Raw genomic sequence first — 24,631 nt, 5'->3', positions numbered from 1 at the left:
TAAACCAATTTATAGTACATGAAGATCTGGCTTATTGACCGATAAACATAATATATGCTATAATTTGTATATTTTCTGAATTCTAGTGCACTGGAACTGACAAAAGGATTTTGCACAAAGCTGTAGGACTGACATCACCTGCATTGGTGTGGTATATAGTTCAATCATTAATATTTATCATCCTGTAATGTGATATGTAGATCACTGTGAAATCCCTACCAATATCTTTTCCAAAACAGGGCATTTTGGGGTTATTAAATTTATCTTTTTTTTTTTTTTTTTCCCCAGCTCTTTCCATTCTCTGTAACTGGTAATTCTAGATCAAACCATTTAAAAACTATTTTTTCTTGAAATTTTATTAATTATACCACTTTATATAACAGAAGTCAGCTTTAATGGGATTTGGAAGTGCTAAGAACATTTATTCCCACCTAACCCTTGCCAATAAATTCAGCCTGAAAAGCAGTATATTGCAAATCCTAAAATAAATGTAAGTTGTGTCTACAGCTTTCCGAATGGTATGCATTAATGTATTTTTTGTAGCAGCAGCTAATTATTACTATGAATCATTACAGGGTGACTTGAAAGCATTTATAAAATTTTACAAGAGTGGAAACTAATATTTGCTGGTATCTTTGACAGCTACCTGTGTTGATCACAGACAGAAATAATGAGTTCTGTCAATATGCCCAGTGCACGTATAAACAACACAGAGAAATGCAGTACATATGGCAACTATAGCAGGCAAAAAAGATGTGAGTTCATCAAAACAACTTAAAACATGCTAATCCAATCTTATCTTAGCATTTACATAGCCAAAACCCAGATGACAGGTAGATTTGTTATGTACAAATATGTATCAATAGGCATAAATATTTATAGTTTATAACCTAAATATGACAGAGATATCCATCCATACATATGTAAATATAATAAAATTGTCTGTATTTAACCAATTTCTAAACTTCACATACTCTGTTCGTAACATCACTAAGTACATTATGTTACTTCAGTCCTATATTGTACGTTCCCCTTCCATCTATTATGGATGCTTGAATAAATGCCTAATGAGGAATTTATCAACATCAGTCTGTCCATCTCATTTCAATGATTTTTGTGTTGTTCCTTCTAAGATTTGTTCTCTCCTTCTTGCTATGAAGGAATTACATATATAGTAGCGTATGCATAAAACCTTGAATATTGATGTACGACTTGTATCCTCTAGTTTAAGCCTGATTAATCTTTCTTTATGAATCATATGCACGAATCTGAATCGCTGTGGTTATTCTCCATCAAATGCTTTCTTAGATGCTTCAGAATACAGAGTCAGTTGTTTTTCTGGTCACGTGTATAGCTGAAGGTGTACTCTGTCCTCTCAAGAAGTGCACCATGTGCTGTGATACTTACAGAAAAGATGAACCTGAACCACCAGACGGGAGGACTGAGGCCTTAACAATGAAATACAGTGCTACCTTAATGGCCCATTATTTTTCAAGTATAGCCATAACTGCTACTCTAGCCAGCTAAAATACTAACCAGCAAATTTAGCCATTTTGAAGAAATTAACTAAAGGTATTTTATATATTATAGGATCATGAAGTCTCAGCTCAGAAGCTTTCTTATTCGATGCCCACTTGTGTGCAGTAAAAATATCTAAGCATACACAGAAAACTGCAACATTTTAGATGTAAGCATGTATCACCAGTGTTTAGCATAATCTAGCTGAACACATTAGTCACAAGCATTTTACATGTTTAGAAGAACACTTACTCATCCTTTGCATTATTACCGCTTTATATGCAAAAGTAGGGTTTATGTATTTCGTGCCTAAAACTTAAATTCTGGAGCAGTGGAAGATGCCCAGGCAATTGCCTGGGAATTTCAGGATATAGGATGGGACTGCTGCTGGGTGGCCCCTTCTCTCCCCCAAACTGAGACAATGAACTATCAGTTCTTGATGTGGCTCACATTGCAAATCCCTTTGACTTGAAATCTGAAGGGCAGGCTTCAGTAGGCTCTGCATGAACAGGGAGAGGATTTCACATCTGAACCTGGCAGAAATGTGGATAATACCTCAGCTCTTTCATGTGAAAACCACCCATGAGCAGGTTTGACCCTACACTCTCTCTTTGCATTGCTGTCCACTGGTGTAAAGGAAAGTGCCTCTTTCCCAGGGCAGAGGAGAAAAGGGCTGTCTCATCGGCAAGCTGGACTGACACGAGTGAGCGATGGGAACATGCCTGTGCTCAGAGCTTCCCCAAAAAGGCCCTGAGGGGCCAGTGCAGGGCCTGAGCTCCACCTTTGGCCCTGGCCCAATGCTCCTGACTGACTAGTGACACTTAACTGTGTAAATCTGGGCCAGATGGGCTAGTCCACAGGAAGAACCGGAGCTGGAAGGGGGAGGGGATTGGTAAGGAGTCAGACAGCAAGGTAGGTTTTGGGGAAAAGAAGGGGGGTGCGGGTAGAGAACGACAGGGATGCCGTTGTAGGTAACAGGCAATCCTTGCTTTAATGCTCTGATCCAAGGGTTTCAAACATTACAATAGACTGGAAAATGTTGGAAATGTTCTCCACTCCCATGGCAGGGGGAGAGTTGCCTCTACATATCATTTCCCATGTCTAATGGGGCAAAGTGTCTAATACAGGTCCGAACTCATTTACATTTCTTGCCAGCCACTTTTGAGAAATAGGGCTGTTCTTATCCCATTACTCTGTAAGGTATAGTGCCCAGTCTGATTTCCTGAAACACTGTGAAGCTCAGGGCATCCTATAAATCCATGACAGCAGTGTTCAGGCACACGCTCAATGTTCGCTCAGCTGTTAGTCTAACGTGGAAATGGGTTGGAGCGTAGCTTGTCCACAACAGAGAGGATGAACTGATGAGCAGAAAATGCAGCCTTTTGTTCTTTTTTAAACTGAATGCGTGCAACCCACTGAGGATTAGCCTCAGACGAAGTTTTTAGACCTTTGAACCTGCAGATTTGGGAATTGGAACAAATAGCAGACGGAAGCATCAGTGCTGCTTTCTAAAGGCATCCCTTCTCACAGCCAGCTAGAGTTTTGCTGGGGCAGGGAGGGCAGTCGTGCCTTTTTCTCCCCGTGGTACCTCTGATACATTCTGTCACACAAAAGGGGACCAACTCTGTCTCCAAGCAGTCCTCCCCAGCGTTACGCTGCGCCCAGCTGTGTTTCACAAAGCTCCATTAAGTAACTCTCTATTGCCACCGGGATGCTAAGCATGAAATAACCAAACAAAACACCAGGTCCTAAATGCAGCTTTGTCTGCAGCATGGCCTGACAGACAAGAGTAATGGACTGATCGTGTTTTACAGGTGTCCACAGCATCGTAGAGAGGGCATGCACAAGGGGGGAGGGTGGGGGGAGAGAGGGAAAAAAAAAAGAAAAAAAAAAAGAAGCTTTTAGTATCCTTTCTTATCATTCAGAAGTACAGAAAATGCTTCAAAATCTATCAGGCTTGATCTCTCTCACGTCACTGAGGTTATTTATATCATTTCGCTACCAGATACCATTTTGGGAGGAGTAATAAAGTGTTTCCCAGGATGACGCCGTTTCCTCGTCACGGGGCCACAGGGTGGCTGGTGGCAGGGCCAGGCAGGGCCAGATGCAACAGGCTGTTCATGTCGGGTCTGGGACATCTCCACAGATGGAGACTCCACAGCCTCTCTGGGCAGCTTGTGCTGCTGTTTGACCATTCTCATAGTAAAAGTGTCTGATGGAATTTCACAATTTTAGATTTGTGCCCATTGCCCCTTGTCAAAACCACTGAGCAGAGCGCAGCTCCCTCTTCTTCATTTGCTCCCATCAGATACTTATACACGTGCATAAGATTCTCCCGAGCCTCCTTTTCTCCAGGCTCCAGCTCTCTTAGCCTCTCCTCGTAAGAGAGAAGCTCCAGTCCCCTCACCAATTTCTTAGCCCCCTGCTGGGCTCTCTCCAGTACGTCCATGTCTCTTGTATGGGGGAGGCCAGCACTGCACCCAGTACCACCTGTGGGTCTCACCAGGGATGAGCAGAAACCACTTGCCTGTGAACCCTAGAGATACTGAGAAAAATGGGAGTGGAAACGAGGCTTCCACCCTTCCTTCAGCCTCTGTGTTGAGAATGACCAGTATTAGCTGATGGCTAGTTCATGCAATGACTGATGAATTCAGACTGCTCTCTGTTGGGAAAGGATTCCTATCACCAAAATCACGGTTCCGAGTACTGCCTTTTGAGGAGTCTTGGCTAAGAGGCCCAATGCCAGAAGATCTCAAGCAAACAGGCAGCCCTCTCCACATGATGTCCCCAGTGAAACGTTGGTGGTAGAGAATGCCTGCTAGGAGCCTACTGCTTGGGTCAGTGCCCACAGCACATCACACCTCCGTGCAACTTTGGGAGCTTTCTGTAGCTCTGCAGGGAGGAGAAGGAATGGCTTGGTCCCTGACAGAGCTGCCTGTGGTTGCTGGAGAAACCAGCTACCTCCCAGCACAAAGTGTCACAGCGTTAGGACTTGGTGCACATTTCCTGGTGAGCTCCCCAGTGTGCAGGTGGTCCCTTGTGTCATGGGAAAAATCACAGCACAATTTGCCTGTGCTGTTTTTTTTTTTTTTTTTTTTCCCAATATAGAGAGTGATCTAGCTCACATGCACTCATTTCAGCAAATAAGCTACATTACTTAATGATGGGGGAGGAGAAATCTCAGAGAGGTACCATGCAAAACTTCTCTTAATATTGAAGAAAATCACAGTATGAAATAGCTTTTTGAAGGCTACACCAGCTTTTGCTAAACACCAGCACAGAAAAAAAAATATATATCCTTGACCACAATAAAAAGCAATTATTTCACATACTAGATTCAACACATCCTTTAAAACTGAACAAGGAGAGGAAGAATACAAATAGGGTCAGTGTGAATCACAGGGGAGTGCCTGGAAAAACACACAGCGGTGGACACACACAATGCCGTAGCCTTCAAAGCAAAGATCTCTCTATGGCTTGTAACAGCACAGGTCAAAGCCGCCATCCTGCAGGGATCCAATTAGAAAACCTACACAAGTAATGTCTGACAAGCTCTCGAGAAAGGACCTTTGCCCGGGAGTTAATACCTTGCGTTATAAACAACGCGTGTCAGAGACACCACGTCATTAGCTATAATTAGCTGGCAAACCGGACCAGGTCTGCATTACGCTGTTGCCATACAGAAGACTATAGAAAAAAACAAACAAACAAACAAACAAACAAAAAGAAGAAACAGACAAATGCTGCCGGGAGCCCCCAGCCTCAGCCCCTCTCCCTGCCGGCTCCGTGGCAGCACCGTTCCCTTCCCAGCCCCGAGCGGGGTGCGGTGGAGCGGGGCCGCCCCCTGGCGGCCCTTCGGGGGCTGCAGCAGGGCTCTGGCAGGCCGGGGGGTCGGCTGGGCGCACCCTAAATTCAGAGGGTGTTCGTCACATTCCCCGTTTCGCTGCGGGGGGGAGCTTTTCCTTTTTTATTTTTTATTTTTTTTTCATTTTTTTCCCTTTTATTTTTTATTTATTTATTTATTTATTTTCCCCTGTAAACTGAAGCCAATGTGTGGTCTAACATTTTTGTCGCTGTTTCGCATCCTGGAGACTTAAATGCCTTCTTCTCCCTTCGTTTTTATGAAGTGAATCCGCAGCATATGGCTTTGAGGAGAAGCTCCAGCGAGTTAGAAGAACTGACGTTCGGCTCCGCGAACCGGAGCAAGCAGCGGAAGAGCGTGCAGCTCCCACCCGCTCAGAGGGAATTTCTAGGCCAATACTTCTCCGTCTTTCTTTCCTAAAATTATTTAAAGATAACATATTTTTACAACGTCACCTATACAGAGATATAAATAGTTCGCACTAGAAATCAAAGCACTGAAAAAAATCTGATTTAAGCCCTCCTAGGCAAGAATATTATCGTGAGAAAGTACTGCCGCTTCATGTTACTTAGATATTTTTAAGCATGCAGAAAGCACTTCTGATAGCAGCATTCATTCACAACTTCATATTTACTGAAGTCACTGAGGAGCGCTGGGGAACAGCGCGTGTCATTGGCTCTGCATTCAGGATCACACGTCGCTTGAAAATCCGGACACAGCTAAGCACAACATGTAACCAAAAAAATTAAGATTTGAATTCATAAGGACCAAGTTTCAACACAAGTTGTGCAAACCATGAACTAGGTGTATGTATAGCAAGACCATTGGTGGCAATGAGCTACAGATTCAACACTGATTTTGTTGGTGGGATTAATTTCTCAGAGTTTTTTAATGAATATAAGAAAAATACATGCTTCATTGGTCCATAAAGTTGCCTGAAAGTTAGACATTATCTCATTTAATAACTGAGTTTGGAGTATTAATTCAAAGTACAGTCTTAGCAGTACACATTTAAATCACTTTTATCCTACATAAGGTGCATGCTACAAAGTATTGCACGCACTTCAAAGAATCCAGGGAAACAGGAACCACGATGCACTCGTCGCATCCTTTGGATGGGTCAAAACGCACCAGCTGCTCTGCTCTTAGGGTCATGGTTTAGTGGGCAATAATGGTGGTAGGGGGACAGTTGGACCAGATGATTTTGGAGGTCTTTTCCAACCTTGATGATGCTATGATGCTACGATTCTCTGTGAGCAGCCCGAGCTTGAGCAGGTGCTAAGCGTAACGCTGCCTGTGTCGAGGTGTCAAAGCAACACACCCCTTTTCCTACAGAACCAGACCCCAAATCACCACAGGCCTCCTGAAACACCGGTGCTTGCAAAGCAAAGACTGCGCCAAAGGAGAGTGGGCACACAAATCTCAGCTTCTCCATTTAAGACCTGGGATGGCATAGCTCAGGTCCACCGGCTGCGGGAAGGGATGCGGGCATGGATATGTGTGTCTATACATATATAGGGGGATATCTACAGGTATATCCATGTTGTGGGCATAGATATATGTGTCTATACATATATAGGGGGATATCTATGGATATATCCGTGTTGTGGGCACGGATATATGTGTCTATATGCATATAGGGGGATGTCTATGGATATGCTCATGCTGTGGACACGGATATAAGTGTCTATACATGTTTATGGGTATGTCTATGGGTACATAGGGAGCCTCCCGCTGCCTCGCCCGCCCTTGTACCACCGCGCTCCCCGGCCGGTGGACGGTCCCCATCTCCAGGAGCGACCCCGGGAAGGGGGGTCCGGGGGTGCGCGCCCCCCGCGCACCGACCCGCGCTCCCGCCGCCGGGCTGCGCGCGGGGGCGGTGCGGGCGCGGGCGCGGCGCTGCGGCGGGGCCGCGCCTGCCAGCGGCGGGAGAGGCAGCGGCGGCGCTCCCGCTCCGCGCCGCAACTTTGGGGCCGACGCCGCCCCCCTTCGCCCTCGACCAGCCCCCCGCGGGCGGCCGGTAAGAGCCGGGACCCCCAGCCCCGACGGGCCGGCGCACGGCCGCGGCAAACTTCGGCGGCGGGGAGGGGAAGGGATGGGAAGGGAAGGGAGGGGAAGGGATGGGAGAGAGGGGAAGGGAAGGGATGGGAAAGGAGGGAAAAAGTCGGGGGTCGCGGGCGGGCAGGTGCCGTGCGGGAGAGCAGCGGCCGCGTCCCCCCGGCGCGGAGCGGAACGAGCGGGACCCGCCGCGGGGCAGCGCGGGGGCGGCTCGGCTTCGGCTTTAGCATCCTTGGCATCTTTGGCTTGGGCATCTTTGGCTTGGGCATCCTTGGGTTTGGCATCTTTGGGTTTGGCATCTTTGGGTTTGGCGTCTTTGGCTCTGGGCCGGGAGGGGAGAGCGAGTTGCTGCCGGTGGGCACAGGGTGCAGGTGGAAAATCCAGGCGGCTGCCCTCCGGGTTTTTTATTTATTTATTTATTTATTTTGCTTTTGCTTGCTTTTTTTTTTCCTTTTCTTTTTTTTTTTTTTTTTTTCTTTAATAGGGCATGGAGGCAAACGTTAGTGCACGATGCTGAAATTGGTGGTCTGGTGGCTGAGGCAGGTATCCGAGAAGGAGCGGTCGCTGGAGCAGCAACGTTACTGGCATTCTTGGTGCTAGCGTGAGGTTTATGTGCCTTTGGGAGGAAGGTCACTTTTTTACACCCCCCACCCCCCCTTCTTTTTGCTAAGCCGTGCATCAGCAGCGTGAATTCCAAGAAGCAGTAGGTGTTTCTTGGCATTTTAACTGGGATTTTGGAAGGGGAAGCCGGGTATTTAATGGGAAAAAATTGCGATGGAACGAAGGGATGCGGAGGCTGCACACAGCCCGGGGTTTGCAGGCATGTGGAAGTTGTTGAAATAGGTAAATGGTCAAAACTGGCATTTGGGAAGCGATGAATGTTTCTTTAGTTACTTACATGACGAATGAATGTAAAGGAAAACTGGGCCACTAAGAATTTTTCCTGTTTTGCAGTTTGCTGTCAGCAGAAGGTAAAACATGTCCTTGAAGATATAGAATTTTACATAAACAGATGATGTTTACATAAGCCTGGAGAAGTTTGTGAAAAACACTGAGAGGAGAAGATGCAGTGCGAGCTGAAGTCGGCTGTCCTGCTGCTCTTCCGTGTAATAATTTTTCTTTTTTTGTATTGTTGCAGCGTGAGAACAAAGTGAGCAGCTGCACCTTTACCAAAGCAACCACCTGCGTTACTCATCTCCTCTGGAATGGACAATGGAACGATCTCTGGCTTTATCATGATCAAAAACTTCTTCCTCTTCTGCGTTTCCATGAGTTTAGCCAGCCACTTCGGGTAAGTTGCCAATCGCGTTTGAATTTCTGCTGTGGCTTTTTGAAAGAAATGAAAAGCTTTGGCTCCATGTGGTGTGGAGCAGCAGCACAAAACAAGCAAGCTTTGCATTTGATCTGAATGTACCGGCGCCGGGAGAAAAGGAGTGGTTTGCCTTCCTGCTCCAATTTACTGTCTCCTATCGCCTCCCTATGCTCATATCACTTTTGCAGGGGTGAGACAGGGAAATTCAGCCTGGGCCTTCAGCTGCTGAGCTCCCTGAGCTGGCCGTGGCATGGCCGGGGGCTGCAACTCTGGCTGCTGGTGTAGTTGCACCAAGTAGGGCTTACACCTTCCCTCTCACCTGGCGGGTGCAGGCTGCAGGCAGCAGTGCAAGACTGCAACAGCAGCAGGACCCAGTGCATGCTCCTAGCTGGTACAGGCTTCTTAGTGAGTAAGATTATGGCCACTCAGGAGGACAGCTGAATTGGAAACCTGCTAGAGTAATTAGAAATTACATTTCCCTGAGGTGCATAGCAAGGAATTCTGCTCTCTCAGTTTTGCTTTGGGTGCTTTCTTGATGGTGAGATTCTGAAAACTGTATTGAAGAAGTACTCCTACTGTAGTTCTTCAAAACACACACACAAAACAAACAGAAAACCCCTATTTACATGTTTTCCCTAAAACAAGATGTCTTAGGAACTTTCCAAGATCAGACTATGCCACTGAGCCCCGAAGAAGCATTTAGCAAGTGCTCTGGAAACGTAGGTTGATTCTTTTTTGTGGAGGAGAACAATTATTTATGATTTCACCAGAAAAAAAAAAAAAAAGAATCCTCCCAGTGTGCTGATTCACAAGCATACCCATCACTTTTTTGCTAAAAGAAGGTACAAAATGGAGATGCAAATCAGCTTCTGATTTCAATCAAAGTATTTTTTTCCAGATTGGAACTAGAAGACCAAACCTTGAATGACAACTCTCTGTACTGTAAGCAAGACTCAGCCCTGTCTATAGTGTGTGTCTTAAGTAGGTGCTCAGAAACCTGTGACCATGGTACCACGTATGAACGGCTGCAGACCTCCACCCACAGGGAAGGCAAATTGCTGCAAAAACTGACTGATTTAGTCACCTTGGAAAAGCTCAGTCCTGCTTTCACTGCAGCCTAGGGCAAAACTCTCACTGGACTTCTTGACAGAAATGAAGAGGGCTTAGGTGGTGTGGGACTGGTGTTGAACTTGTCTTGACACGGTAGGGTTTAACCAAGTATTACCACATTGAGGAAATCTTGAGGACTGTTGCCTCAAGTCCTTCCTGACTGCCCCTATCCCTACAGAAGGTGTCAACTGCACTAGTTTGGCGTGACCTTTTTGGTGTGGGATTTGTCTATCTTATAACTGCATTGCTCATCAAACAGAAGAATAGAGACTGCAAAACAAAGAGGGCTTAACTCTCCCTTTTTTACTCCCAACTAAATTGTGAACACAAGTTCCAGGTAGGAATCATTGAATCATTGTGGCCCATAACCTGTCAGGACAGTTACAGGAATGTAGGACACTCGTTTTCTGTTAGTTAGTCAAAAAGCTGCCGTGCACTACAACAAGATCACCATGTAACAACCCCTCACCCCCCCAACCCCAATTTCTGATTTCATAATTGTAGTCAGGGCCTGCAGAGATAAGCAGCACCAATCCACTGCGCCATTCGCATGCTGCCTTAGGGCTGAATTTTGACCCTGCTCAAAAGACAGAGGATGCTCCAGCGCTTCTGTTTCAGAAGCAGAAGCAGTTTCAGAGTGTAATTTGCTAAGTGCTTTGGGACTGACTCTTCAGGATGGAACGGTACAATTTACATGTAGGCTGCTTTATTAACTGCTATGATCCAGAACCTAATACTGATAATACTTGCTGTTGCTACCAGATTGTTTTTTATTATCTTCATCCATGTTTGGATTACACTGCCACATTTCAGTGCTTTTAGCAATGTGCTAAACAAAAGTGATTGGTTAAATGACCACAAATTAAAAAGCAAAATGCAACAGGACTTTATAGATGAAGGCGGAGATTTGTGTATGATCCACCATAGTCATTCCATGATTATATTAAATCATAAATACAGTTTTTGATGACTTAGCTAAGGCCACCTTTGGGGATTTTGATGCACAATGCCTGGTAAAATAAACAAGAATTATGTATCTCAGTCTCCTAGGCTACTTCAGAAATCTCAGCAAAAGTGTGTGATTAATGGTTAACATAAATGTGGAATGACTATTGAGTGTTATCCTCATCAGTAGGCTGTAGAGGAGGACTGTAGGCATAGTTGGTAGAAATTATTTAAGGAAAAATCACAGAATTAAAATTCAAGGATATAGGTCGAAGAAGAAGAGCATGTGACTCCCCTATCCCTGTTGGTGTAACAGTTTTATGACCCTACTTCTGCATGGAGTCCGGCACAAGTCAAGGCTTTTTCAAACTTGTGTGACTTCAGCCGCAAGTTATATCATGCTCGAATGAGTTAAGATATATTACTGAAATATTTGGAGATATGTACCTTCCAGACAACTGTGAACTATTTAGAATAGAGTAGAGTAGAGTAGAATAGTTCAGTTGGAAGGCACCTACAATGATCATCTAGTCCAACTGGCTGACCACTTCAGGGCTAAACAAAAGTTAGAGCACATTAGGGTTAGACAATAATTAGATATCAAATATAACTGTATGGAGTGTTTTCAGATGAGACGGGAGTCTGATTCCTTCCATCTGTTTTACGTGAAGGGTTGCACTGAATTCAGTCACAGTTTCGTGCCTGCAAGGTCTGAAGGATCAGGCTGTCAAAAGCAGGCAGAAAGTGGGTGCTCTCCTGGCAGCAGGTTGGTGGAAATTCAAAATTGTTTGGATTCCACCCCCTTCAGACTGATGCCCTGCAAGACCAACGTAGTGAGGTAGAACTCGTGGGGTCATGCATCCCATGGGGAGGAAATCAGTTTGTGCAAGGTCCTGTCCTGGCAGATGCTGTGGGTGCTGGGGCACTGCTGAGTATCTTGCCCTTCCCAGCCCTGAGGATGGGTGACAGGCTGCTGGTTAGCAAGGAGATGTCCCAAGGACAAGGTGGCACATGATCAGCCGCATGCTGACCAGCATCACTGTGCCTTGGCTCATTTTTACAAGCCCCAGGCTGCATGTGGGGACATTTTTGGGGACAAGCTGATGACAGTCCCTGTGCACGCTTGCGTTTTAGGCATGCGATTTCAGAAATCTGTCCGAGAGCCTAAACCAGCAGGGACGGATGTTGTTGGTGTAACCACAGTTCAGTCACCATCTGCTAATAATATTTATAATAGTAGAAACACGGGAAACAGAAGATCCCAATTAAACGTAGCTCTAGCCAACGCAACACTTTTCCGTGCGCGGTGAGAATTCGCTCTGCAGCGGGTCTGTAGTTTCACATACTTTCCCACTAGCTCACTGTCCTTATCACTGAGAACATAATCCTGCTATTTAGTCTAAACATACCTCTCCTTCAGGCTGTGGCATTTGCTTCAAGTTCGTCTCTGCAACCCTGAGCAGTTTGTTCTGATGGGTTATGCCTTTCTGAGTAGTCACAGATGCTGGGGATTTCTTCCTAGGATTTTTAAGACTCATTTTCTGAATATTATCATATGCTTACATGGTCATGCTCTTTTTTTTTTTTTTTTTTTTTTTTTTTTTTTTCTGTATCCTGTGTTCCTTTCCTGCTCCGTGGCTCCAGATAGATTTGCAAACCCGCCAGCCAGTTCCCACAACTGGAAAAGCAAGGGAGTTGCTGCTCGGGGGAGGCAGGCAGAGGTTCATCCCTCTGCTGAGCATCACCATTTTGCCAATGTTGGGCTGACTGGCCAGATAGCAGGTGCTACCTGCAGGTCATCCCACACGTGTTGCCTTTCTGCCAGCCTGCATTTCAGCAGCTGGGGGAAACGGGGTGTACTGGGAGGTGTGTAACACCTCAGGGAAAAGCTCAGGATGCTGAAATGGACATTAAGGGGTAAGAAGGGTGAGGGTGATAGGATACTGCCCTGTGGGATGCAGGCTTTTATCACACTGCTCATAAATTGCCTATTCCCAGCAGGTAGTGAAATACTGCTCCTTGTAAATAAAATAATGAAATTATTCCTAAAACATCTGCAAGGACTGTTTCAGTATTTTCTGCCATCTCTTTCCCGTATCCTAATCTGTTGTGAAAGAATTGAATTTTCAGGGCTCAAATTCACAAAATATCAGCGTTTTTAGATCTGAAGAATCTGTAAGAAAGGGATGGGAAGAAGCCTGCTCAGAAAAGTATATTTATTTCCTTTGATATCTGGCCAGCTGACAGTATCCAGAAGTGTGCAAATGCATTCTCCACTGTCTTCTCCACAAACTGTTAATTTGTCTCAAGTTCTCGTATAATTCCCAATCCTATTAAAGCAAGTTCTTGGAAACTTTACTTTAAGAGAGAGAGAAAAAAAAAAACAGTTTTAAATTGCAAGATATTCCTCAGTTATTTTTCTAGTGTGTCTTACTTTTTTTTTTTTTAAAGTTTCAAGAAAATCATGAAATATCTACAATACATTTTCCTCTTATTACAACAGAGCTATGAATAGAACATGTCACGATTTTGACTAGATAGCAAAAAAGATGATGTTTAAAGTGGTAAGCGATGAACTCATCAGAAGAGGTAGATGAGCATCTTCAGAGAGTTATTAGATTTTACACTGATGGCCTTTTCTGTAGCTTCTGATTTTTTGAGTCACCATGAAATTGCAGTATTAAATAAATATAATGAGAAGTATTCCTGGTTGGTTTAGTTTATGTTCAATAATGAGCTTTAAATCTAATTATCTTTGAATTTTCTTAGCATCTCCTGAGGTTCTTTTCAAGGTTTATTTATATTCCATAACTGAAAATGTCTCTTTCAAAAACATTTTTGATTGCAGCAAGACAATAATGTGCTTACCTACTAATTTGCTGATAAAACCTAACCTTTACATGTGTGGAAACAACTGGTTCAGGATATCACCTCTTTTCTCACCATTCATACAGCTATAGTATCTAATAGACAACAATGCATGCAACTTTGCCAGTCCAGTCTTAAAGCTCTGATGTTGTAAAAGACAACCTCAGCACTTAAACCGAAAAAGTGAATTGCTATTTTACCTGCAACCTCAGAAATGCAAACAAAACCCTAACTTTTCTATGAAATAAAAAATAACATTTGCATTAATGGCAAACAGTAATCCATGTACAGACGCAACTTCACATAATACTGACATTTCTCTGAAATTCAGCATCAGATGCCATCTTTGTTGGGTGAAGTGATCTGCCAAATCTAAATTGGATTGCTGTTTTGCAGATGAGGTGCCGACTTTTTATGAGTCTTCATGGTAGTCATTTCCCCTTCTTTGTCATCTATTAATTAGCTTTGCTTGTGGGGCTATACAAGTATTTCAGTATTTGGGGTGTGTATAATGTTCTGGGGAAAGATGTGTGTAGCCAAGATAGAAAGAAGCAACATCAATTACTCATGTTAGATGCAGAAGAGAGTTTATGAGAACTAGATATATTTTGTCCCATCTCCCCAAAAATAGTTCAATGGGAATCTTTCCTCTGAGTTCAATTGGCTTTGAATTCAGACGTAAGCACTAAAAATAACAAGCTTTTTTCAAGAGCAGAGAAACTAGTGAAGCTCTGTGTGCTGTGTCCTCGGCACCGTACTTTTACAATTACCCAGGTTCCACATTTGGCATCCCTTGTTCCCATCTCCCATTGCAATACCTACATTTTACCTCTGCAGTCCGTTTCTCCCAGTATCTTTCCTAATCACCCTGCAAGTCTCCTCCGTATCTCTTAATTAGCAGGGAGGAGGTGGGCTAGTTTTGCTGAGGCTGTTTTTGAGTTACATGCATGCTGACTGGCCCAGTCAGCGAGCCAGAGGGAATAGGCGGCTGCTGACCTCACATTTTTACTTAATGAGGCACTAATTTAGATCTCTCTCCCCTTGTCTAGTCACTGCTTCTCATGAAACTTGTGGGAACAAAATGAAGTTTGATCTCTCCACTTCTTTGTCAGATGGATTGGAAAATGGAAAAGTATTCCTATGTTGATACGGTGGAACAGGCAGACAGCACGATGCGGGTGTCTTTCTCAAGAAAACGGGCTAAAGAGAAACTGAGAAAAGCTTTAAGTAGTGCTTTTACCAAAGCTTTAATTATGATAGCTGCATAGGAAGAACCTGTGTGACTTCCATCTCCTGCCCCTTTTTGTTAAGCTGCCACATGTATGTAACACCTTTACTAAACAGTGAATCCATTTGGATATGATTGACAAAAAAATATACCACCATTCTTTGGGGCCATTCTTTTGTTTTGAATGGCCCAGCGTGCAAGGATGTATAATGTTTCTTTGATCAGTTTGCATCCACTGAATTAACTGCATATCATTTTATTCAAACATGTCTGCAATGCTGTTGCATAGCAGAGAAAACTGGTGATTAGTTTGATCTTCAGACCACGGAGAGATGGGACAGCCTAAAAAATGGGTGAGATTCACAGATGCACATCTGCCTGCAGCAAAGGGAATGTCCTTTTATGGTGGCTTTGGGCTCTCCCCGTGATGAGCTTGTTGAGGGTGGCAGCATTGCCAACCTCACTCATGCTGTGAGGAGCCACTCTTGGCCAAGAGTTTCCATGTGCTTCAGCATTTCTGGGAATCAGACCAGCCTGGCCTTGCTCCCTTTCCTGAGAGGCTCTGCAAAACTTTCTTTTTCCAGCAGAGGCACACAAGATGTAGTGGGGACAGACACAGGACAGTGGGTCCTCAAATCTGGGTCTGACTAGTGGCGGGGGGTTATGTGGCCACCAGCAGCTCGTCTTGTGTCCCAAAAACTTCCAGGCTGTGCCCAGGCTGAGTGCATGGGTGTCAGCAAGGTCACATTAGTGTAAACCTTGTGGAGGTACAAGTTGAGGTCCCTTATCTTTCTTATAAATCTTGTTCTGCTAGGTAAGTATCATGCATATTTTACAGGCATTCTGCAAGGCAATCCATTCAGAGGAGTGCTTGGAGAGTCTCTGTTTATTTGCAGATTTATTTCCCTGTGGATTGATAATAAATAAACAAAGATTATTATCTTTTTTATCTCTGGGTCACTAGTTCACATCGAGGTCAGGTTGACAGAGTGTAAGAGTACCTCAGTAGGGTGCATAAGGTAGGGTATGGCTACCAGTGGGGTGATGTGCCCTCTTTCACAGATGAAGCATTTTTTGGCGGTTTCAGCAGAGATTTAATTCTAAATACACACCTAGTCTGAGAAAACTTGCCATCTTAAGAGGGTCTTATTGCTTGCTGCAAGTGAAGCCTGTTTATGGATAAACTTACGTGTCTTTTATCTGTTCTTGAGGTAAGCAAAGGCATTAGTAGGAAGGGGATTCTCCTGAGTGTCTTTAAATTAAAATGAAATGGATTTTAAAATGCAAGTTTTAGTTGTGCTGTAAGCTGGGGAATCCTTGTAGGTGCTTCTATGTAAGCCAGCTTTGTAGGTCTGAGCTTTGGGTACCTGAGCAGACAAGTTTAAAATAAAAAATCATTGATATTTTGCTGGCTTGAAGGACTCTGTCTGAAATGCATCTGTCCATAACTCACTGAAAAAAAAAAGTTCAAACTGAATGCAGAAAAAAAAAATCTGTTGCAAATATGTGGAGCAAAGCCCACTACATGTTGTTGTTATTTGCATACTACAAGGTATGTGGGGGCTAATTTATGCAGAATAGAGAGGAGGCGTGAAGAACTGTTGTCTTGGTGTTGCAGTATTCCTTTCAGGTACCCCAGTGATATCTGTGGGAGTTCGTAATCCTCAAATGAGGTTAGAATTTGTCCTTTGTTTTGGGGATAAGTTACGTAACATGTGGAAACTAGAAGCTGTTTGGCATGTAAGGATTAAAGAGTACCTTCAGGCAGACTTGAGGGAGAGTCTCCAGGAAAACCCGTGCTGCTCTTCCAGCCCCGCCATGAGCTGACACAGTTTCCTGAGACTGAAGAACTAACCCTGGGAAAAACCAGGAGCAGGTGAAATGGGAGGGGAGAGGGCAGGAAGCTCAGAGGCTCTCGTCTTGATGTTTCCTTGAGGTCCCTTGCAGTTGACGCAGCTTTTGATGTGTTTCTTTTCTTTTGCATGAAATAGATTCTCGCAAACGCCGACAGCACCAGGAAAAGAGGACGCCAATGATAACATTACCATATTCACCAGGATCTTGGATGGTCTGCTGGATGGCTATGACAACCGACTGCGCCCGGGACTGGGAGGTAGAATAACATGTTGGCTGTGGCCGGTGAACCACGTGGGCGATGGTCCCACACAGTGACCCCTGCCACCCTCACGTATGGGCGCCTGCTCTTGGTGCAGCCTCGATGAGAGAGAGGTGTTTCATTAACTAAACGTAGCCCAGAAAACAGACTTGTCTCCTGGCAAGCAGGGCTGCGTACAGGGGTCACTGACATCCTTTTATTTCAGTCATCAGCCCTTTGAGGTTGGATGAGGAAAGCAAGCATGATGCATGCTTTCTGTAGTTGAATGCATTTTGGGTTCCTTTTCTCTCTTTTAAGGTGAGCGAGACAGGGTGCTAGCAGGTTGCTGCAGGGTTCCTTAGCTGGTCAGCATGTATAAAATTATGCCAGCGACAAAAATCTGTTAAAAACAGAACCTCAAACCATCCGTATTTAGACAGCTACAGCAAATCTCTATTGATATGTCATTTCGATAACCTCTACAGCAGCTATTTTAAAACCGTAACATGTGAATAGTTACTTGCCATCCTAACCTTGTTGAGCCCTCCCTCAGCTCTCTTTCCCCCAGATTTCTCTCATCTTCTTCCCATGTGTAAACCATCTGTTATGTTTCTTCCTGGCCCTTTTTTAATCTGGCTACCCCCACCGCTTCCTCTTGTGAGACCAACACATTGCTTTCGTTCCTTTCTCTCCTTCTCCTCTCACTTTACACAGAGATACTTGAAAATAGGGCTCGATGCTCCTATCTTACATAACGAAGTTCTGAAATTTCTGCTCTTAAATTAAATTAGTCCTGGGTTTGAAAAGATGCCAGCAAGACCTAAGAGTCCTGAGGGTGGAATTAATTTCACCTAGCTTTGGACATCTATAATGTAGATGTCTGCCATTGAGCAAATCACCCATTTCAGCAGAGGGAAATAGGCCTTTCCAAGGCACACTTCGTTTCATCCTGTGGCAGGCATTGAAAGCTGTCATTCAGGGGAATTGCACCTTTGAAGGGCCTGTTTCTTTCCACTGATCATAAGCAGAGAGCCCGGGCTCTCAAAGGTCGATGTTTGCATTTGATCGTGGAAGAAATTCCTCCTCAAATGTCTTCTTAATTTTAATCTTTTGGGGATCTTGGAGTGATTCAGAAGTTGTTAAAAGAGAAATGCATCAGAAGCACGAATTGCATCTTAAAGCAATTACTGACTCAGAGCCTATATTTATTACAGAGAGAATAACACAGGTGAAAACAGACATCTATGTTACCAGTTTTGGTCCCGTGTCAGACACAGAGATGGTAAGTTCCCACATGTGGCTCCCAACTCGGTTGTATTTACTGGGCTAAAGCCCTTTTCAGAACCATCACTGCTGTTCTGACCCTGCCATGACCCGGTTGTTTCTTTGTGCCAGGAATACACCATTGATGTTTTTTTCCGACAAAGCTGGAAAGATGAAAGACTTCGATTCAAAGGTCCTATGCAGCGCCTCCCCCTTAACAATCTGCTCGCCAGCAAGATTTGGACACCAGACACTTTTTTCCACAATGGCAAAAAGTCTATTGCTCACAACATGACAACCCCAAACAAACTTCTGCGCCTCGAGGACGACGGCACCCTGCTGTATACCATGAGGTAATAACCTGGATTCATTTCTCCTGTTGCGGTTTCCCAACTAGCTCTGCAAGTACTGGTGGGGCATGCCACTTCCCCCACACATAGTAGAGCCAGGCAACCAGTCCTTCACACATATTTGTGTGAATATCAAGAAAAGTGGAAAACATAATCACTGCCTCCAAGTACCAATTAATTTGTGGCTTCTGAATACTGCTGGTGCTTAAATATTTCCTTTGATTAAATGGAAGGCATATTCTCAACAGATTTGATGATTCAGTCCAGCTTTTTTTTTTTTGGTGAAGATCTGTTCTCTCTTACTATTTGTGTTTGCAGCTGCAGTGCTGATTGCAGGAGAACCATCCCAAAGGCCAGAGACTGGCATCTTGTTCTCGGGCAGTACATCCTGAACCCTCGAAGCTTTTGTTATTACTTTTTCAATTTCGCTAATTGTGCTAAAAGGTGAATCACTGTAGGGATAAACAATGTATGTTAGAAGCACTGTGGAGCTGTTTTAGCAAGTATTTTCCTGAAAACAAAGCTGGTGCATTACACTGGCATAGAAGCAAATCAGCATCTGAGTTCTTCAGGGTTGTGCTCCTCATCTGATTAGAGGATACTGTCAAGATTCATTATTGCATAACCTAGATATTAGATATAGTATCAGTAACATTAGAGGATTGTCTGAAGTTCTTCTCAGGCCAAATCCCAAATCAGTGTACAGTGATTTGCTCATTAAAAGTAATTAGGCTGTAATAATTAAGACTGCTGTGTATCTTCAACAGGGCTTTCTCTGAAAGTGTAGTCATACGGACAACACTTGAAAAGAGATGAAAGAAAAAAACTATTCTAAGCTTGTCTTATATGAGCGTGTAGTGACGTCTGAGACCCATCAAAGAGGCTGGGGGCATGGCATTAAGTGCTGAAGTGCCTTGAAATGGGGGTTTTCAACAAATCTGAGTGCTCCTGTCCTGCTGTGTCTGGCTCTGTTGGGCTGGCTCTATGGGAGCCCCAAGCTCTCTCTGTCTGGGCTTGTCGGGGCTTGGGGTATTATCCTTCTGTATGCAGGTACCTAGAGCATCCCCAGTTTTATTTCAGGTGTTGTTGTCCTGATTTATTTATTTATTATTTGACTCTAGCCTTAAATCCCTTGTCTTGACAGGAAAAGAGGAAATGAGATTTAGGAGAGGTAAGGTATCCTTATATATGTCTTACAGCTTTAGACCGTCACTGTTGTAACTGCTCTAGTGCTGAAAAGGCTTAGACGTGATAGAGGTAATCACAAAGGAAAAGAACCTCATTTCCCCTGATTTTCTCTGTGGCTATATGTATCACTGTTCTTTCTCACATTTTTTTTGCCAAGTTATTGCTCACAGCAATAATAAACTCCTGAAACAATGTGAGGATAAACACATACATGTTTAGATGGATGAAAGTGAAAATAGCTATAGCTAATGCTGGCCTTAAAGCCAGCCTTGCCAGGACTGCCCTAGTACAACACCAGGGGCTGCCACAGAAGAGATTCCTGATGATCTGTGTAAATTACTTGTGTCGGTGAAGCCCAGAGCAGGCTAGCAGTCAACTCGGAGCAAAACATTATACAGTGTGCCGAATTTGCAGCTGGTATGATTTTTTGGGGGGGAAAGCCCTGGGTTCTGCAGTGTTAAAGAAACGCAGCAGAACACTGATTTGTTAGGCAATTAGGGCTTGACCCAGACTTTATCATCACCCCCTCCATGTCTTTTCCCCTGGTATTCATAGAAAAGAAACCTGGGTGCACAGCCTGGATGACAGCAGCAGTGACGAGGGAGGACTTCAGTAGCAGCCTTACTTACACCTCTGGGAGGCACTTGTGCAGTTAGGTGGGATGGATACTCACTCTCTGAAAACATTAGGCTAAGGCTCTTTGGAATTGATGTATTTATAGGCTACAGAAAGACACAGAATGCATTTGTAGCCTAAAAAAATGTAACTTTTTTTTTTTTTTTTTGGTAGAGTATTGTGTGGGGGTGCGCATGTGTGTGGAAATAAATTCCCACTAACCATGGTGTATGTGATAAGAAATGGAGCGCAAAGCTTTTAAAATAGCTTTCTTTCCACTATTGCAAGTAATAACTTTAAAAATAAAAGAGCGTATATCCTGTTCTGTTCAAGCCCAAGTCGGGGGACTGCTTTTGTAAGGTGCACAGAGCTGTGCTACCTCAGGGGTCGCAGTCTTTCAGGATGGGTGCTTCACCAGTGGGAGCAGTGGATGCAGTGCCAAGAGGTGGTTGGAGAAGCCCATCCTTATCCATACCATGGTGTCTATGACCTTCACTCAGCCCCCTCAAGCCACTACCAGCCCTGCACAAGTCCCCACAGAGGTACCAGCTCATCAGCACTACCCAGTGAGGCTTTCCCCAAGAAGATAGGCACCATGGAGATTTTTGGGGGCAAAGATTCTCGTCCTGGTGATGGTGTGCTGGTTGGAGGTACTGGGTCCCAGCTGGGGCATGCACCTCATGTCCTGCAGCTCCCACCAGGCTTGCTTGGTCCTCAGGATATGGGGTTGCGGAGACAGCCCTCAGTTAGCTCTGCGTTCCCCTTGTTTCCAAGGAGGAATTGCGAGCTTCCCAGACTGTACGTAGGAGTAATCTGTGCAGGGAGGATCGGACCCTCTGTCATTGACAGCGATGCCGGAATTGCTTTTGCAACCTTGCATCTGGCTGCCTGAATGAAGAGGAGGAAAGCAGCTGAGCCAATGCTGACCTTCCATCTTATCTGACTTCCAAATATACCCAGTTTGATCAGCGGAGCAAACTTCCAGCTTTAGCACTTGTCAGTACATATATTTTCATGATAAATGTGTTTACTTACAAAGAAAAAAAGATTTCTTTGCATATTGCGTTTGATGATATGTTGTCTGGGTTGGAAGTTGATGGGATATATTTTGCTGGGAAAATGTAATAAATAGGCTTCTATAATGTGCATTATTAAAACTCTTCTGCCTGAATATAAGAACACAATGTGCTCTTTAGATAGATTTTGTAGGCAGCAATATTCTCTGTAGGGTATAGCTTAATAATTCCGATGGGCTTTGATTTGGTGGGCCTTACTTGTTTTATTTCGCTAATGTGGTTTACAAATGATACGCTGCTGAAGTGAGTGTTGCAAATTCCTTTTCTGCCCCTAGAGGGGAGCATTGTCTGCAGCTCCATTTTTATTATTTATTTATTTATTTTCAGTAATAGCGTTGTGGTAAAAAGCACTAGTAAATGTGCTTCATATTTCACCTATCTGTATAGAAATATCTTTGTAAATGGAGGGAAAAAAAAGATTTTTTTTCCCTTCAAATACTTAAAAATATTTGGTATATCTTAGTTAAGAAATAAATGCTGTAAAAAGCATAAAGCTCATTTGTTCCTTAAAACTACTCTATTTCAAGGACAGTGATTCAAGTAGCCTGTTCAGGCTAATAGAACTCAAATGTCTCAGTGAGCAGCCTTTTTTTACTCAATGGGGAATATCTATATAAAGATAAAAGCTTTGATAAACTTTGCTGTAGAGTGCTGGAAAAGTGCTACCAGACTGCCTTTACTGCCAGAAAATATATGAGGTAGAGCACGCTCAAGAGCTAGACTTTTGGACCGTACCTGAACTTTTGTTTTGGATGGTTTTCTCACAGCTTATATGTACTGACCAATCTTTTTGTGTCATCACATTTTGAAGGGACCCCCATACCACCTTTCCTACCTCTGGGTAGCCAGACATCTGCTGGAATTTGGGATTTTATATATCACCTGGTCATATATGTGAAGCACAAATTTCCCCCATATTATTATGGCAACTGAAGGTTGCCAGAGAATCTGAGAGTGTTTACAGTTAAACCTGCAGCATTAACCTGCAAGCACATCTTGTATCAGCTTGGGAGCTGAAGACGTTTGTCAGTACATTGTTAAGAAACTCCAAAATCTTTCGCACAGGCCCAAAATACAGTTATCTTTACAGTTCGTTCATGGAAGACATTTACAGTTCCGCAAAGTGTAGATCGGCCGTCCACTTGATGGCAGCATCACCACGCTGCTGGGTGCTCTGGAAACGTTTCACAGGCTTCACTACGCTGGAAATACTGTTTCTTACATTAGCACTGAGCGTTAAAATTGCACATGCAAGTGTACATGTGTTCTGGGTGCATGTTAGCACACGGTCTGCTCCTATATGAAACACTTCATTAGCAAGATAGCCATTTCAGACTGTAGAGCTATTGACAATAAAGCCAATTAACTTGAAGACTCAGTGATGTTTTCAAGGCTTCCACTGGGAAAGCCAGGTTTTGTTTGCTTGTTCTTTTGTTGTTGTTTTTTTTTTTTTTGTTGTTGTTTTTTAAAGGAAAATTATTCTATGAGAAATGTGTGGGTATGCAAGTGCTGACAGTGCCAGAAGGCGCCCTTTCCCAGATGCAGATTTGCTTGCGTGGCCCTGAGTGAGGAGTGACCAGCAAATTTACACTTTAAAAAGAGATGTTAATTTTCAATCAGCCAGCTATCTAGATGAGAACATTTCTGTTCAATTTGTGTGTGTTGTTCTCATTTCAGAGGGAAGATTTCATTTATGCATCCATTTATTTTTACAGAAAAGGATCTGGCAATGCTTTGGGCATTGTATAAATATTACAAAACTAATTAGGAGCTATCAAACCATACAAACACACATTTCCTTTCACCGTGTTAAAGACTTGCTGCCTCTTCTTTCATATTCAAGCTTCAAAAAGCCTGAAGCTGGAAGAAAAAAAAATTAATAATTTCTTTCACTTTGGGCTGCATCTTACAGAGTGGTGAAAAACTGCTGTGGTGCCAAGGACTCTCAGCTGCTTTTCATCAATTCAGATTTTGACAGAGCAAGAGAAAATAGGGATATACAAAGTGAAGGGTCCTTCCCTGAGGGCAGCGTATTAGCAGGATTCTTGTTTTAACACCAGGCCTATCAGTTCCAGTTTCTCTTGATTTTATTGCATGTTGCCCCATTTCTCAAAAGTTGTCCTTTAAGGAACTGAGATTTGTTGTTTTGAAAAATCCAGAGCTGGAATTACCCACATGGAGGGAAAGGCATCAGAGGAGACTGTGGTGTAATACATTCAAAAACGGCAATTATTACCTGCCCAAATATAGTCCCTATGTGGAGTGCATGACAATAGCCTATTCTGCTGGTAATAAAAGTGGGCAGAGCCCTGCAGAGATCTCCATCACAAAGACAGGAACTCTCACAGCAAGGGTAAAATTGATTAAAAGACAAAACCCAAACCAGGGCCAGCCCATCTTTGGATGAGGGAGATGTTTGGCTGGACTTTGAGGGGTTACAAAAGATCCAACTTTAGTTTCAGCTCTGCTCTGAGCACCGACGCAGACCTATCTTTCTTTGGGGCGAGACGGTACAATTTCAGTCATGTTCCCATTTTATAAAAATGAACTAGGCCAAGTACCGTTTGCTGCTGCTAGCAGGAAAGCACAGCTGCATTGGTGACTCTCTCTCTGCCCAAACGTGTGGACATGTCCCAGGTTCTGTTCAGGGCTTCAGAAGTACCTCTTAGATGTTGAAGAATTGTTTTGGCTACTCTATTTATTTTTATCACCAGGGGAGCAAAACATTGCAGTGAACTCCCTAGTCGGTTCACTTAAACTGAAATTAAAATCTTCATCTGCCTAATTGGAAATACCATCCCCTGAAGTACATTTATGCTTGTGCTGAAACAGTAGCCTGCCAATGAGTGATCTGTAATACACAGTGGTGGAGTACACCAGGCCGTATGGGTGGGATTCACCTCAGCTAATTTCATTCATCTGTAACGCTGATGGCTGCAGCTGAGCCTCTCGGCTCATAATTGCTCCCAGTTCAAGGGAGGGAATATTTTAAGAAGTTGGTTGTCTGCATTATTGTAGGTGTCTACTTCAGTATGAAGGATGCTTATTTCTCTCCACTTATGCTTAAGGGGGTTCCTGTTATTTTTTTTCACAATGGCAGAAAGAGGAACCTAGGGATGCTACTGTTGCAATTGGTGTAAACG

General features: G+C 43.8%; 1 protein-coding gene across 5 annotated transcripts in view; it reads left to right on the top strand.

The window, feature by feature from the left end:
* The first annotated feature begins 7,262 nt into the window (after positions 1–7,262).
* GABRA5 (gamma-aminobutyric acid type A receptor subunit alpha5) overlaps positions 7,263–24,631 on the top strand; it is a 57,745-nt gene continuing 40,376 nt past the window's right edge. Inside the window, exons 1-6 of one of the 5 annotated variants that reach the window (XM_048050523.2) lie at positions 7,263–7,400; positions 7,923–7,977; positions 8,577–8,729; positions 16,893–17,014; positions 18,211–18,278; positions 18,392–18,612. In XM_048050523.2, coding sequence (XP_047906480.1) covers positions 8,644–8,729; positions 16,893–17,014; positions 18,211–18,278; positions 18,392–18,612 — 497 coding nt within the window. In that variant the 5' untranslated portion in view covers positions 7,263–7,400; positions 7,923–7,977; positions 8,577–8,643. Of the gene's footprint in view, positions 7,401–7,922; positions 7,982–8,118; positions 8,142–8,576; positions 8,730–16,892; positions 17,015–18,210; positions 18,279–18,391; positions 18,613–24,631 lie in introns of those variants that run through there. The other 4 variants (XM_048050520.2, XM_048050521.2, XM_048050522.2 and 1 more) reach the window with 4 other exon arrangements.

Source organism: Anser cygnoides, chromosome 1 (genome assembly GCF_040182565.1).
Source record: "Anser cygnoides isolate HZ-2024a breed goose chromosome 1, Taihu_goose_T2T_genome, whole genome shotgun sequence".
Lineage (NCBI taxonomy): Eukaryota > Metazoa > Chordata > Aves > Anseriformes > Anatidae > Anser > Anser cygnoides.
The sequence above is the reverse complement of the archived record's forward strand: the minus strand, read 5'-3'. Positions and strand labels throughout refer to the sequence as shown.